The 14,620-nt window shown below is 35.2% G+C and overlaps 1 protein-coding gene across 7 annotated transcripts in view; it reads right to left on the bottom strand.

The window, feature by feature from the left end:
- Positions 1-14,620, bottom strand: part of PPHLN1 (periphilin 1) — a 136,187-nt gene that overhangs the window by 75,599 nt on the left and 45,968 nt on the right. For all 7 annotated transcript variants that reach the window (XM_008704459.2, XM_040642351.1, XM_008704458.2 and 4 more), the window contains one exon: positions 7,038-7,249. In XM_008704459.2, the coding sequence (XP_008702681.1) occupies positions 7,038-7,249 (212 nt within the window). The remainder of the gene's footprint in view (positions 1-7,037; positions 7,250-14,620) is intronic.

Below are 14,620 nucleotides of genomic sequence, written 5' to 3'. Positions count from 1 at the left end.
AGCTCAAACTGAAGATTCATAAATAAGTGCTTATATTAACCCTCTAAGTTTTAGGGGTTTTTGTTTTTTAACACAACAAGAGATAATGGAAGCAACCCTATTATGCTTAAACTCTTCATCTCAGAGTTTCCAATGATCTGTTTATATTAAAACTAAAGGTTTTTCCTCTTGTCCTCTATTATGGCATTTTAATGATTTAAAAACAAGCTTTTTGTGGGGCACATGGCTGGCTTAGTCAGTACAGCATATGACTCTTGATCTTGGGATCATGAGTTCAAGCCCCACACTGGGCATAGATTATTTTTAAAAAATAAAAATGTTTTTCTTAACATTTTGCCATTTGGTTTTCATGCTTTTGTACCTCTTTGTTTGTCCTCCTACATGTTCCTAACTATACCCTTCTCTTTCTTCTTTGTTGGTTATTGTTTCCTAAAAGTGAGTGTGTTCCTCCTAACCTTGTTTTTAACCTTGCTTGCTATTCTTACATGGCTCCAACCAACACTATGAATACAAATGTCTCTTAAATCCACTTCTTTTGTTCATACCTTTATACTTTTAACGGACAGGGTGCTAGTCCTTAGCTATTTAGCCATTACTTCAAATTCACCTCACAGGTGTTCTTACTAAGCAGACACTAACTCCCTGCTTGAGGGCAGGGCAAAAGGGCTCAACACCTTTGCTGTAACATGCTAAAGAAAATAAACTCCAAATCAGGATGAAAGAAAGAAACCAGGAAAGGAAAATTCTGAAGGCGGCAGTACTAAAACTGAAATCCAACTCAACGTACTAGTGAGTACAAGAATAAATGGGGAGGAAGAAGATGAAGAGGAACACTGGTTCCATAGATCAGGTAAAAAGTTCTTCCCAAGGAGGTGAAATCAAAGCTGGAGAAGCAGTTTTATGTTCCAACAAACATTCAGAAGTACTATAAGAATTTAACAATATTTGGTGACTCTTTGAATAGAATAGCTGATATGAGTATCAACAATATTTGATGATTCTGAATAAAATAAAATTTCAGAAATATACCTTCTTCCTGAAAATACTGTTTTCCTGAGGAAGTAATGATGAAAAGAACTAGACTAATCCAAGCCTATCAAGTGTTATTAATTACTGATAATCCACGGAAGAACAAAGGACACTACTAGGAAAAAACAGTAACATCATCATCAGAGATGAGTGAGTTAGGGACCGTGTCTTGCAAATTTTCAATTCTTGGTACAGTGCCTAACATACAGGGACAAAACAGATACTTTTGAATGAAAGGCTGATCAATAAACAAACTTCACAGCACAAGTAAGACATTCACATCTCTTTTGATAGCTGAAGCTTTGAAAGAGAAATTAAGATATGAACAAATGAAGATACGGTGGCTACACAGATGCTAAGGAAAGCATTTATTTTTCTGGATCATAGATAATGACATGCAAATTTGGGGCTCTTGGTTAGAAAGAACATGATTTCCCAGAGACCTCCTGGTCAAGAAGGTTTGAAAGAGAAGATGGAAAGGACACAAGAGAAATGCTCTTGTGGTACAGACACCAAAAAAACAACAGAAAAAAGAAACCAGATATAGGGGTACAGAAAGCTTGTGCCACCTCCTCTCCAAAACAATCATCTTTAGGAGGTTAGAGATGTAACAAGTTGAAGTAAAGGGGTATTAACTATGAATATTTGGAAGTACACTTCTAAACGGAACTCTCGTTTTAATACATCAGGGTAAAACCACATGGGCTTACTTTTAAAAATATAAATAAAACACTATACTAACTGTACATATTCTGAATGTGTGGTACTGACAGATCATACTAAATCCCTAAACATGGGTGCTATAAATGCCAAATATATGGAAACATCATTAGTTGATTACTGTTTTAGAACCTCAATCATTCTGATGCCAGAAAAGCCATGACTGTACTCCTCGGATTCACCCAGGAAACTCATAGCCAAAGCTTGCTTGTGAGTAAACAACAGATTCTCAAATAAGAACAATATATTGTAGAATAATTCAACAGCACATTAAACTGGATCAATTACAGTCCAAGATCATGTAGGAAAATATTAAATTATAGTTCAGGATCTCTTCACATGATACAGCTCATCCCAATAATCCTCTTCCACTCACATCCTTCCACCAACTTCTACTCACCCTTCAGATATCACCTAACATATCTATTCCTATTGAATGTCTGGTTTGTCTCCCTAACCAGACCTTAGACTCAAAGAGTAAAGACTGGATCCGTCTTGGCAAACCATTTATGTGCAGTATATCTTTGACGAATAAAAGACCTTATGAGTACTGAATACAAATACAGTGACTTCCAAACCAAGAAACGCTATGATATTCGATCGCCAGGAGAATGGATTTATCCTCCCTTCCTACTGCCTAAAATATCCATGATCTGACTTCTATTACCACGGACATTCTAAACCTGCACCAAAGAAGCCTTCTTTGTAAAGGCAGAATTAAACCACTAAATTTATTGGAATTTCAGCCATAATCCAAAAACTCACGTGGACTTCCAAATATATTCACAGTCGAAAGTCTTAAGATATGTCTCTTTTCCCATTACACTGAAGTTCAAAAATGGAGACTATCCCCCAAATATACTCTTCTCAAAATGTATTTTTAATTCTTGTACATTTTCAGTTATTTTAGCAGATATGCCTTCATAAAGGACTAAACACTAATGAATAGTAATCTTTCTGTAACATTATCTTCTATATAAATAGTCTTACAAAGAATTAAATAAATATATTTCATAATGGCTGCTGATATCAAGAAAATAAAGGGATGCTGGGCCCAAAGTCGGAACTACAGAAAAACAGATACAGACCACCAAAACAATAAACTTGCAAATCTTCTGTAGTAATGATATTTTTAAAATTCTACCAAAATGTCACACTTATTATACTAATTAATATATAAGCATCAGTGATAAATTTGACATTAATCCATAGACAAATGTTTAAAAGGAATTAACAAAGAGGTATTTCTATGTATTTAAATAATCATCCCTAGGAGCCACAATGGATACAACTCAAGACAATCTTTATGTTGCTGTTTTAATGAAGGAAATGCTTTCTAACTTAAGATTTTCAAGAAAGCACCTGACAAAGTCTTCCATGAAATCCTCAAGAGAAAAGGAAGACAAGATGGGGGATCACAACTGGTAGAAAACAATGCAGATTAATGGCTGAGGTCCACAGACAGAGGTCTCTAGAGGTTTCTATATTTGGCTGCATGCTACTCAAGATAATTATTAAGACTAATAATTATTAAATCAAAACACAAAGTGTATTTCCTTTGCCGATGAAACAAAGCTATTTTTATCTGCTGCAAGTAGACAGGATCAACATATGAGATTTTAACACCTCTATAGAAGAGAATAATAAGCCAAAGTTAACTAGATGAAATTTAGCATTCTTTGATTTCTTTTAACGTATAAACTACACACAAGCAATTGCATCTACAAAAAAGTACAAGCTGAAGGGCATTTTGTTTAATAGTAATATATATGAAAATGGCTTAGGTTTCAATTGTCTACAGTCTCAGTAAGGGCCAGTGATATAATGCGGCTGATAAAATAAAAGTTCACTTCTGGCATCACAACTTAAAAGGAACAGAAAGAAAATTAAGGAAGCATAGTTCTGAAAACATGTCAAATAAAAGGAATAGCTGAAGGAACTAAATATATTTAAAAACCAAGGCAGAAAAAAACAAGAAGATTACGATGGTACTCTTCAAATACATAAAAGGTGAAACATTTTTATGGCTCTAAGACAAGTAACTAGTATTACATAGATGTTACAGGAAAAGATTTTAATTGTCTTATAAAAATGAACTATACAAAGATGGAAGGACTGGACTGTGATATAGTAAATTTATCACAGGAAGTATTTTAGCAAGAGCCTCAGGGTATGGGAGACTGAACTTAGGATTTCTCGTGTCACTATAAATGCTATTATCCCAAACTAAGAGTAAGATAGGAGAACAATGGGATTCAACTAAGAGGAGAAAAAAAGGAAATAAGTATCTGAGAAAGATATTTAGTTAGATTAATAGGAATAAAAAAAACTTCAAGTAGAAATATACAAGATATACATACAACAATTTTAACTAGAACAGTATCATAATAAACAAAGGAAAAGGCAATGAGGTTAAGTAGGACTTAGCATGTAAATATGGACAAAAAGGAACAAAAAATAATATTATAGTGACTACTGTAGTGACAACTATGAGCAGGTTAGTCCAACAAAGCTACAGGCAGAAAATTCTTATAAAGCACAGAATGAAAATGACATTTTGATTTAGGAGGATAATCAGTCTAAAGCAGTACAAGGTTCACAGGATTAACTCAAAAGGCTAAGTAGAAGAAATTTAATAAAATACACATGTAGACATGTGTATGTGCATGTAAGCACAAAATGGGAAATAAGTAGTTGAGATGAAAAAAATAGTAAAAATCATTCTGTGGCTTATAATTAATCATATAAGAGATATATCAAATACACAGAAGAATTACGAAGAATTAGTCCTTCAATGATTACCATGGACAAACTACTAGCGATTATTAAATTAAAATTACACTGAAAAGTGTGAACAAAAAGCAAAATATTAAGTCAAACTTAGTAAAATGAGGGCATAAGGAGAGTAGGAAAATTATTTTTACCTGTTATTTATAGAAACATTCAAAATCTTTGACAAAATTTCAATTTACATTTAAAAATCTAAATTAACACACTATTGCTAATTAACACAGTTCAAATGACTGATAATTTAAGGACCCTGTTTCTCAGTCCTTTTTTGAAGAAAAGCACTGTGCCATCATTATCTGTGACATTTAGATTAAAAGCAAGAACTGGTGTCACAAATGTGTAACATAACAATTATTTTTTCCAATTATTGTTTAAAATAAGACTTCTCCATTAACTTTTTGCAAGATGACTTTATGTAACTATTCTGAAAACTATTTACATGACCGGAGTATAGAAAAACATTTTAATAGCTCAGCCCAAACAGTTAAGGAATCAACCCAAGTAACTCATAAAGAGAGTTTTCCCAGAACTGACTTTTTTTCTTGATTAAAGAACTTCACTTTCGAAATTCTAGGACTTAAAAAAAAAAAAAAATAAGCATAAAGGCATTACCAAAGTTGTATGCTCTATTTCACTCAATTTGCACCATATTTTAGTCTCCCAGCTTTCTTTGTTATCTTTTCATCACTCCAGATAGTAAAGGTATTAGGCCTTAGAGGGGAAAGGGAAAAGTCGACTGGAGACCCTAAGACAGGTGCAGCACCTGTGGTTCCTTTACATTCCATCGCAGGATTTTAAAGTTGTGACTACTAACTACCAGGCTGAAAGCAGACAGAAAATGCCTCCCTAAAAATCTGTTTCAGAGGAAAAATGGAAAGAATAAGATGAATTCACTATCTTAAGTAACACCTTCACTACAAGCTGTCAAGTAAGAATCTTAAGCTCCCATTTTACTCATGTTTTGTTCAAAAGCCTTCATAATCAGTTTCCAAAGATACTTTCCTCCTCCTAATCAAATCATTAGATTTGGATTAAGTCATATACATCCAAAAAAAAAAAAAGTATCTTCTTAGAAGGTGTCTAGCTAATATTTATGTCTGTGCATATGAGTGTGCATTAGAACTCAGATGTTATGTATCCTCTTGAAAGGGGAGAGGGAGGGAAAGAAGGAAGAAAATAAAGGAGAAAATACCAAACTGCAGACCCGGAATTCCACAGTAAAGCTTTCAGTTACCTGGAACTATATGCTTATTTTAAGCAATTAGGCATATGTAAATGATTAGGTTTGTTTTAAATCTACTTCAAGTGACATTCTTACCTCCTGTATTGACCATTCATATACATGTATAACCAAAATATGGTTTTTGGAAGCCCCACTGAACCTAGCTCTGAAAACAGCAAAAAATTGATAAACGTTCATTAAATACTGGAATCCAGCAACAGCTACAATGGAGATAATCTAATGATTTGAAGTGATCTTCAATCACTCCCAACATGCAGGAAGCAAATGTTATTAAACTAAAACTCTTATTATTTGGAAAAACAGTTAATAGGAAGGAGGTTAAAAAGTAAAGAAAAAGAAATATCCTTGACTTTTCTGGTATCTGTATCTTGGCTTATGTAATTCCCTCTACCTCAAAGATACTTCTAGAAATCTGAAATAAAAGATGAGCCCAAATGCTGATTTCCTCCATGACATGTTCTTCTAACTACCAGAGTGAGAAACTCTCTCACCTTGACCTGCTCATGCCATGTTAACTCATTTATGACACAGTCTTCTATCAAAGTTAAGAAGGCATGAGGAAATGTTTGTGAATGAGCTCAACAGCAGGTAGTGGAATCCAGAAAGCTGAAACAGATTATCCAGAAAATAAGTTGCTTCATTTATTTATTCCAACACATACTAAGCAACTCAGCCAGAATGACATACTATGATTGCACAGAATGCCATGCACGTCTAGGAGGTCCAAATTAAAAAAAAAAAAAAAAAACAAAACAGCAGGAAATTGGAGGTTGGAAAAAAAATGAACCTAAGGTAGGTTTTTAGCTCTAAAATCTATAAGGCTATACCTTATAGATTATATTATACCTTATATTGTACCTTATATTTAGGGGAAATCAATGATATTTTTTATGAAAAATATACTATCAAATATATAGATAGATGGATAGATAGGTATCTTCTAGTGACAAGAGGATGTACTAGCACAGGAACTAGCAGAAAATACAAGAGTGTATAACTTTCCAACATGATTACAAATACACCTCTTCTGTGCTGAAGAATTGGAAGTGAAATGTCAATGTGGACCACAACTTGAAATGGTTCCAAAAAAATGTGTGTGTGTGTGGTATTCACTATATTATTCTTTCAACTTTTCTAAGTTTCAAATTTTTCAAAAAAAAAGGTTAAAAAATATATCTTATAATACCTATAAGACAATCTGAATCAGTACATTCTCATTAGTGGAGGTTGTAAAAGAAGTCTTAAAAATACATACTTCTATGTTGAGATTGATGGAAAGAGTACGTTTTGCTTCTTTCTGGAGAGTAGCTTCTACTACTGACACTGGAGCCAGACCTGCTGTGTGGAGAATCCTTTCGACCTACAGGCGATTCTCTGAAAAAAGGAGGGTCTCTTTTATGAGGAGACCGGTCTCTTGCGTAATGGGAAGAATAGAAACTTTTTCTTCTAAAGCCATCTCTCATGTCCCTTTGAAGGAAAAAAAAAAAAAGTGAATTACATCCTGTAACTTACATACCCAATACGAATGGCAAAAGCTCTGATTATAAGCTACTCTTTATGTTGTAATCTTGGTTCCCCCTCCTTTTCTACCACCACCTTTTTTATTTTTATTTTTTAATTTATTTTAGAGGAGAGAGGGTAGGTAAGCAGGGGGAGAAGCAAAGGGAGAGGGAGAGAGAATCTGAAGCAGACTCTGTGCTAAGCACAGAGCCCAATGTGGGGGTCGATCTCACAACCACAAGATCATGACTTGAGCTGAAACTAAGAGTCAGACGCTTAACTGACCAAGCCTCCCAGGCATCCCATCACCTAACTTCTAACGTCAATCCACAAAATGAAACTTTATCAGTGATATATGATTTAGAATGAGTACATTTTTTCAGTTTGGGGGTAGAACCCGGTGGTTAAGAGCAAAAGTTACTTTATTCTAAGCAAACGCAGAAATGTTATGATGTGAAAAACATAGTCATATGGTCTCTACTTGTTTGCCATTAACAATATTCTACTAGCTACTCTCAAAGACATCTAGAGAATACCAAACATTTCCCATGTGAGACATTACATGGACTCTTGTCAACTTCTAACTGCAGTATATACCACTAGTATTCAACTGCTGTGATTTTGCTTCCCACGTTCCAATTTGGCAGTGTCTACAGACATTTTTGTTGTCACAACTGGAAAGGAGGGGTTGCCGCGGGTGGGTTGGGACCAGGGATGCCACTAAAACCCTACAATGCCTAGGATAAATCCCATACAGGCACACAACAAAAAACTATCTGACCCAAAATGTTAGTAATGCCAACGCTGAGAAACCCTTGGATATACCTAACCTATTAAGTCCTTGTTCTCTTAAGTTTGCATCCTTAGTGTACAGATTGTTGCTTATCTCTAAGCACTAGCTTTTAATAAATCACCTCTACTTTTACAAATTAAATTTCCTTATTAAGCAACATCAACTCAACATAGAAACTAAGTCCAAAGAGTAACTTATAAAGCAAAAACAATTTTTAAAACATCAAAACAAACCAAAATTATTGAATGAAACTATCAAGACCTGAGCCTCCATTTAAAGGAACATTTGGCATTGAACAGGTTTTAAATGAAGATTTAGCAAGTATATTTCCATATTAAAATTAAGAAACATTGAATTTCAGAAAGAAGAATGCTAAGAGACAAACCAATGGCATGAAATTTCAAATGCTCAAAAAATTTCAGCATATTGATCAGCAGTCCCTAATATATAAGTAGTCATTAGCAGATTAATACCCAAAATATATTATCCTTACAGATACAATTACAATTCTCTGAACCAAAGTAGAAAACGGCTAAAACTCATTTATGATAAATGAACTCAGACAAAACATTAATGCCAAAATAAAGCATTCGAGAAATTCGAATGCCTTCAAGCTCCATTAGCAAAACTACAGAAGCCATATCAACATCACTGAGAGCTAAGTGGCTACATATGTATTACACAGGTCTTAGGAACTGTACCAGAGGCCGAGGACCCAATGGTAAATCAAATGCATGCAGTCACTCCCCCATCATGGAACTCTCAGGATAGAAGGGGGGATATCAAACAAATTAACATGAAACATGTGAATGAAGTCAAGAGCGTACACAGGGAGACTAACTGGGAGCTTACTCATGCAGACAAGAGACGGCGGTAGCTTAGATAAGGCTAGAGCAGGAGAGCACTTTAACACGCACAAGAATGTATTTGTGGAGTCAATGGGACATGGTGAATGTCTGACTAATAAGTGTGAAAGACAGGGGATGCCAAGATGATTCCAAGAATTCTGGCATGATGAATTACTGAAATGAGAAAAACAGGTGGGGTAGGAGATCCACGTTTAGATTTGAACACGTTAAGTTTGAGATGCTCACGTAACATCCAGTTAGTAGGCAACCAGACACATAAGTGACAAGATTAAAGGAGAATTTTTGGCTATAACTATAAATTGTTCTATAAATAGGCAGTATTTAAAGCCTTGGGTCAGGCCCAGAATCTAGAACTAAAAATTACATTGGAAGAGAAATGGGCTGAGAATGAAACAGAAGAGCCACAGAAACAAGGAAAGTGGTAAGTAAGTTATTAGGGAAGCCAAGGAAAGACTGCTGTAAGAAGGAGAATAAAGATTTCCTACACTGAAATTAAATGAGCTCTTATTGATAACTTATCTAGGTGATGAAAAAGAACAGCAGGCCCACATGCCCAGGAAAGATTGCCTTCTTTCTCCAGCAGGAGGCAGGGTGGGGGAATAGACAAAATGCTTAACTACAGTTTCCTAATCCTGACACCAGGTGGCGGTACAATCACAACAGCATAATTCAGAACCATTAAGAGTGGCCTGGGGTGACTGAATATACTTGGGGGAAGTGCATGTCAGATTTTTAGTATCTCAGAGTAAAGTAAGGTCTCTCTACTCCCCTTCACATCAATCCCTCATATTTCCCATCAGATTGAGCAAAAACATCACAATCAGCATCAACTACTTTAAGTATTCTCTTTGATAAAGTGGTAATACTAGCCACGTCATTTATTCATGTTAGTGTGTAGGTATATATATTTCATATTTCTATCTCTTTTATCGCTATATCCCAAAATATGAGAAGCACTATGGGGAATTAGCCTGGTTCTAAAGAAGCTTAGTATGTTGGCGGGGGAGAGGGGGGCGGTAAATGTTCCAGAAGGCTGGTACTACAATTCAGAAATTTGTATTACATGGAAAAGTGATCTGGAGGATCTTAAAAAAAAAAAAAAAAAAGATAAAATTTAGATCAACACTGTTGAACAGAAATATAATCAAGCCACAGATGTAACAGCTATATTTAAAAAGAGAAATGGGCGCCTGGGTGGCTTAGTCAGTTAAGTCTTCAGCTCTGGTCATGATTCCAGGGTCCTAGAATCAAGCCCCAGGTCCGGCTCCCTCTCCCTCTGCCCCTCCACATCCTCCCACCACCACTCATGCTCTCTCAAGTAAATAAAATCTTAAAAAAAATAAAATAAAAAAATAAAGAGAAATAGGTGAAACTAATCTTAGCAATAGTTTTTATTTAATCCAATATATATAAAATATTATCAACATGTAATCAACATTTCAAAATTTAGTGAGAATCAGAGAAAGACAATTATCGTATGATTTCACTGGTATGTGGAATTTAAGAAACAAAACAGAGGTTCAAACGGGAAGAGAAGAAAAAATAAAACAAGCCAAAACCAGAGAGGCAGACAAACTGTAATAGACTCTTAATCACAGGAAACAAACTGAGGGTTGCTGGAGAGGAGGAGGGTGGGGGATGGGGTAACTGGGTGACAAGCATTAAGGAGGGTACGAGGGTACGTGATGTTATGAGCATTGGGTATTATATTAAGACTGATGAATCACTGACCTCTACCTCTGAAGCCAATAATACATTATATGTTAATTAATTGAATTTAAATTAAAAAATAAATTTAAAAAAAAGGACTGACAAGTTGTTAGTCAGGAAACAAGGAATCTGGGTTATTTCAGGAGGGAAGAAAAAGAGTGGGGAGGGGTCCATAAATGGTGGAAAGCTGTATGGAATGTGATGTAACCCTGCCCAGGACCCCAAATCGTAAAAAAATAAAAATAAAAATAAAAAAATCTAAAAAATAAACATAAAATTTAGTGAAATATTTTACATTCTCTCTTTTTCATCTTAAATCTTGAAAATACCAGTGTGTATTATATACTAACAGAATGTCTCAGTCTGAACTGGCCATATCTCAAGTGGAACTTTGGCTACCAGCTCCCATGTTAGCACAGATTTATTTACATGGTAGGGAAAGTAGTCCAAGTTTCAAGAAAAAGCAGAGGTTTAAAGGGTATTAATGCGAACAAAAATAGAAGTAATCAGAAGAGTGAAAACTTTAAAAAGCATTGACTGAAAAAGCAAAGAAAGAGAAGTTTTAAAGTATAAAGTTAATATCATATACTATATAAGCTGGAAGAGATCTCTGCATTTAGTGACTTAGGTAGGAGTCATTTGACTAGGGATAGGCTGTCCAATAAAACTCTGGAAACCAAAGCAGATTATAAAAAAAAATCAAGATATATCTACTGAAGGAGTTGAGCCATTAGTTTTCTTCCAAAAAAGTTTGGAAGAGGAAGGAAGGGATAGAACTGGAACAATACTTTGAGGGAAAGGATTTATTTGATCATACACGTAAATGAGAAATAAGAAGTAAAAAGGGCGCCTAGGTGCCTCAGTTGGTTAAGCATCTGCCTTCGGCTCTGGTCATGATCCCGGGGTCCTGGAATCGAGCCACACATTGGGCTCCCTGCTCATCAGGGAGTTTGCTTCTCCCTCTGCTCGTGTTTTCTTTCAAATAAATAAAATCTTAAAAAAAAAAAAAAGTATCATCAACTGACTGTTGCCGCCCATTTTGTGTGGCAGATACTGGGCCTATGGGTTCTGCTGAGAAACATTCAGAGCAATTCAGCCCACTGGATGTAATTCTGTCTCCAGAAATTCTAACCTCTTTTCAGACATGGAAAATCCATCTTAATTCCTGAGTGTGAGGTTAGGGAAAGCAGATACAACTTTGTCTTCTTTATTGACAAAAATCATACAGTTTCTTCCAATTAACAGGAAATTATCTCCTTTTAATGTTGTATTAACCTTTTACTTCTGTGTAAGGCTTAATTCAATCTTTCTCATGTGAAAAGTTTTAACTTCATTTTAAATAAACTCTCCAAAAAAAAAAAAAGTATCAAATCAGGAGGGAGAGGGATAGAGAAGACTGAGTCAGAAATTATGATCATCAAGGAAGAAAAAAATTTATCAGAGAGTACAAAGGTGAGGACAGGGTGGAATAAATGGGGACATTCAAAAATGACAATGGATCGGTGGCCTGTCGGAGGTAGGAAATAGGCCCTGCACTCATCTGATGAATCAAGGAATTAGGAGGCAAGTGAGCTGGGAGGGCAGTTAGGTTCCAGTTATGGAAAAGGGATGCAAAGAAGGTAAAAAATATATCCACTCTATTTTGAAGTGAAAAAATGAAGTCCTTGCCCCATCCTTATATTCTAATGGGGAAAAGAGCCTATAAATAAAACATTTCCGAGCGACAAGTAATATAAAGTAAGGTGGATGTGAAGGAGGCTATTTTAGGTAACATGGTCAGGGAGGACCTTTCTAAGAAGGTGATATATGAGCAGAGATATGATAAAAGAAATGGAACCTCACAAAGAACAAGGCTGTGAAGAGATCTGATGTATGTTTATAGTGATCAGACTAACTGCCCTGTGAAAGTATCATATGTTAATGGGAAGGGCATAATGATGAATCAGAGGGCCTTCTTAGAGTTCACAGAATAATAGAGCACCAAAGTTTCAAATACTAGCCCTGTATATAGTGCTTAACAGAAGCACCACCTACTAGAAGAAAGAAAGGGTAGATTAGGGCATGTTAAGGCCCTCGTAAACTAGCCGCCTAAGTACTGAAAGACCCTTCCAAAGTAACTATTATCTTTATGACCTTAAGAAAGTTACTTAACCTCCCTATGCCTTAATTTCCTCATCTATAAAGTGGGGATAATACTACCTACCTCACAGAGTTGTTGCAAGGAGTAAATGAGATAATATATGTAAAGTGCTTAGAACAGGGCCTGGTACACAACACTCAATAGATGTTAGCTACTTCTATTGACAGCATTACTGTACTATGATTGCTAACAAATTAATAAAAGTTTGCAGCAAAAAATAGCTAAGTATGGCCACTATTAACGGCTTGATAGTTTTATCCTTCAGAAAAGCAAAACTATGTAATCTTGCATATTGGAAGGAGATTAAAACCTATTCATAATAATAAAACCTCTAGAACAACACTTCACCTTGACTTCCCAAGGAATTTGCTTTACAGAGGATGAAATGCAGATAATTCAATTACAAGAACTTCAGCTATGGAGTTCACAGAGCACACAGAGATGAAGCACATATAAAGTGAAAAGGAGGCAGAAAGACCACTCACTATACTGGGGGTCAACAAACATATGCTGTAAAGAGCCAAATAATACTTGAGACTTTGTGAGCTATATGGTCTCCATCACAACTTCGCAATATTCCACCGTAGCACAACCGCAGCTACAGACAACATGTAAACAAATGTGCCTGGCTGTGTTCCAAATTTAACCAAAAAAGAGAGTCCGTCAGATTTGACCGATGGACTATGATTTACCGACCCCTGATCTAAACAATTACATAACTCCTGAAAGTTTTCAACCAATCTCATAAAGAATAAAGAGGTTACTTAGATTCATATTTCTCACAGAATACAAAGAAATGGATGAAGAATTTTTCCCATCCTATCCCTTTCCTGTATCCTAAAATTTTGCACTTTAGATGCTGTATTTTAGAAAGCAATTACACAAGGAATAGGTTTTAGCTGATTTATATCTTCCTTTTTACCAGAGACCTGACTTCATAATAAAAATCTTGTCTCAAAATATGTTGCAAAAAATACTAATCCACAAGATATTGGTATTTTTCATTTCACCACAAAATCCAAAGAGGGACTCTATGGGTAAATAACTTTGGGGAACACTGAGCTTAATAAAATTAAACATATGTACTTACAGTGGCACTTTTGTGTGTGTGTGTGTGTTCAGGAAGTTCTAAAATTTATATTTATATATATATAAATAAATAAATCTGGCCCAAAAGTAATTGGCCCAAAGGTCATATAGCTGATAAGTGGCAAAGTCCCCTGCATTTCACTTCCAGCTTGGAATTTAGTTCTCTACTCCCTATTGTCCCCTGAACAGTTATTGGTTAAAAGAATTTCCCTCTTAGCTCCAGAACATAGTAGCTTTGGGCATTTTAGAAAAGGAGGTGCAGCAAAAGGCACTTTCCAATCTTTATTTTTTGTATTCAACAAATATCTAGTCCTCGTACAGTGCACTTCTAAGAGCATTCCCTACAGGCAGATACAGATTCAAAAGTTAGTTCATCTGCATATATATGGCCTTTTGACCTTAATTTACTCAACCTCTCTAAGCTTCATTTTCCTAACTTGTCTGAACACAGCATCTTTGCAATGAATGGTATCTATTATTACAGTTTTAAGTTTTTGTCATTTTTTTGTCCATGATCTCAATTTTAACCTTCCGGCAAATACATGGATCATCAAGTTTTAAACATTTTACCTAACTCTGAGACAATTTAGGGAGAAAAATGACCAATTCTCTTAAAATATATCATGATAAATTTGGGTTGGTTAAAAAGCTAAATATTTGGAAGGAAGGGACAGAACAGAAAGACCCTTTCAAGAGAAAAAACACAAAATAATTATAAACCTATTTTTGTATCAAAA

The sequence above is a fragment of the Ursus maritimus genome, unplaced genomic scaffold, assembly GCF_017311325.1.
Source record: "Ursus maritimus isolate PB19 unplaced genomic scaffold, ASM1731132v1 scaffold_26, whole genome shotgun sequence".
Classification (NCBI taxonomy): Eukaryota; Metazoa; Chordata; class Mammalia; order Carnivora; family Ursidae; genus Ursus; species Ursus maritimus.
Note: the sequence above shows the minus strand (reverse complement) of the source record. Positions and strands in the feature narration are given on the sequence as shown.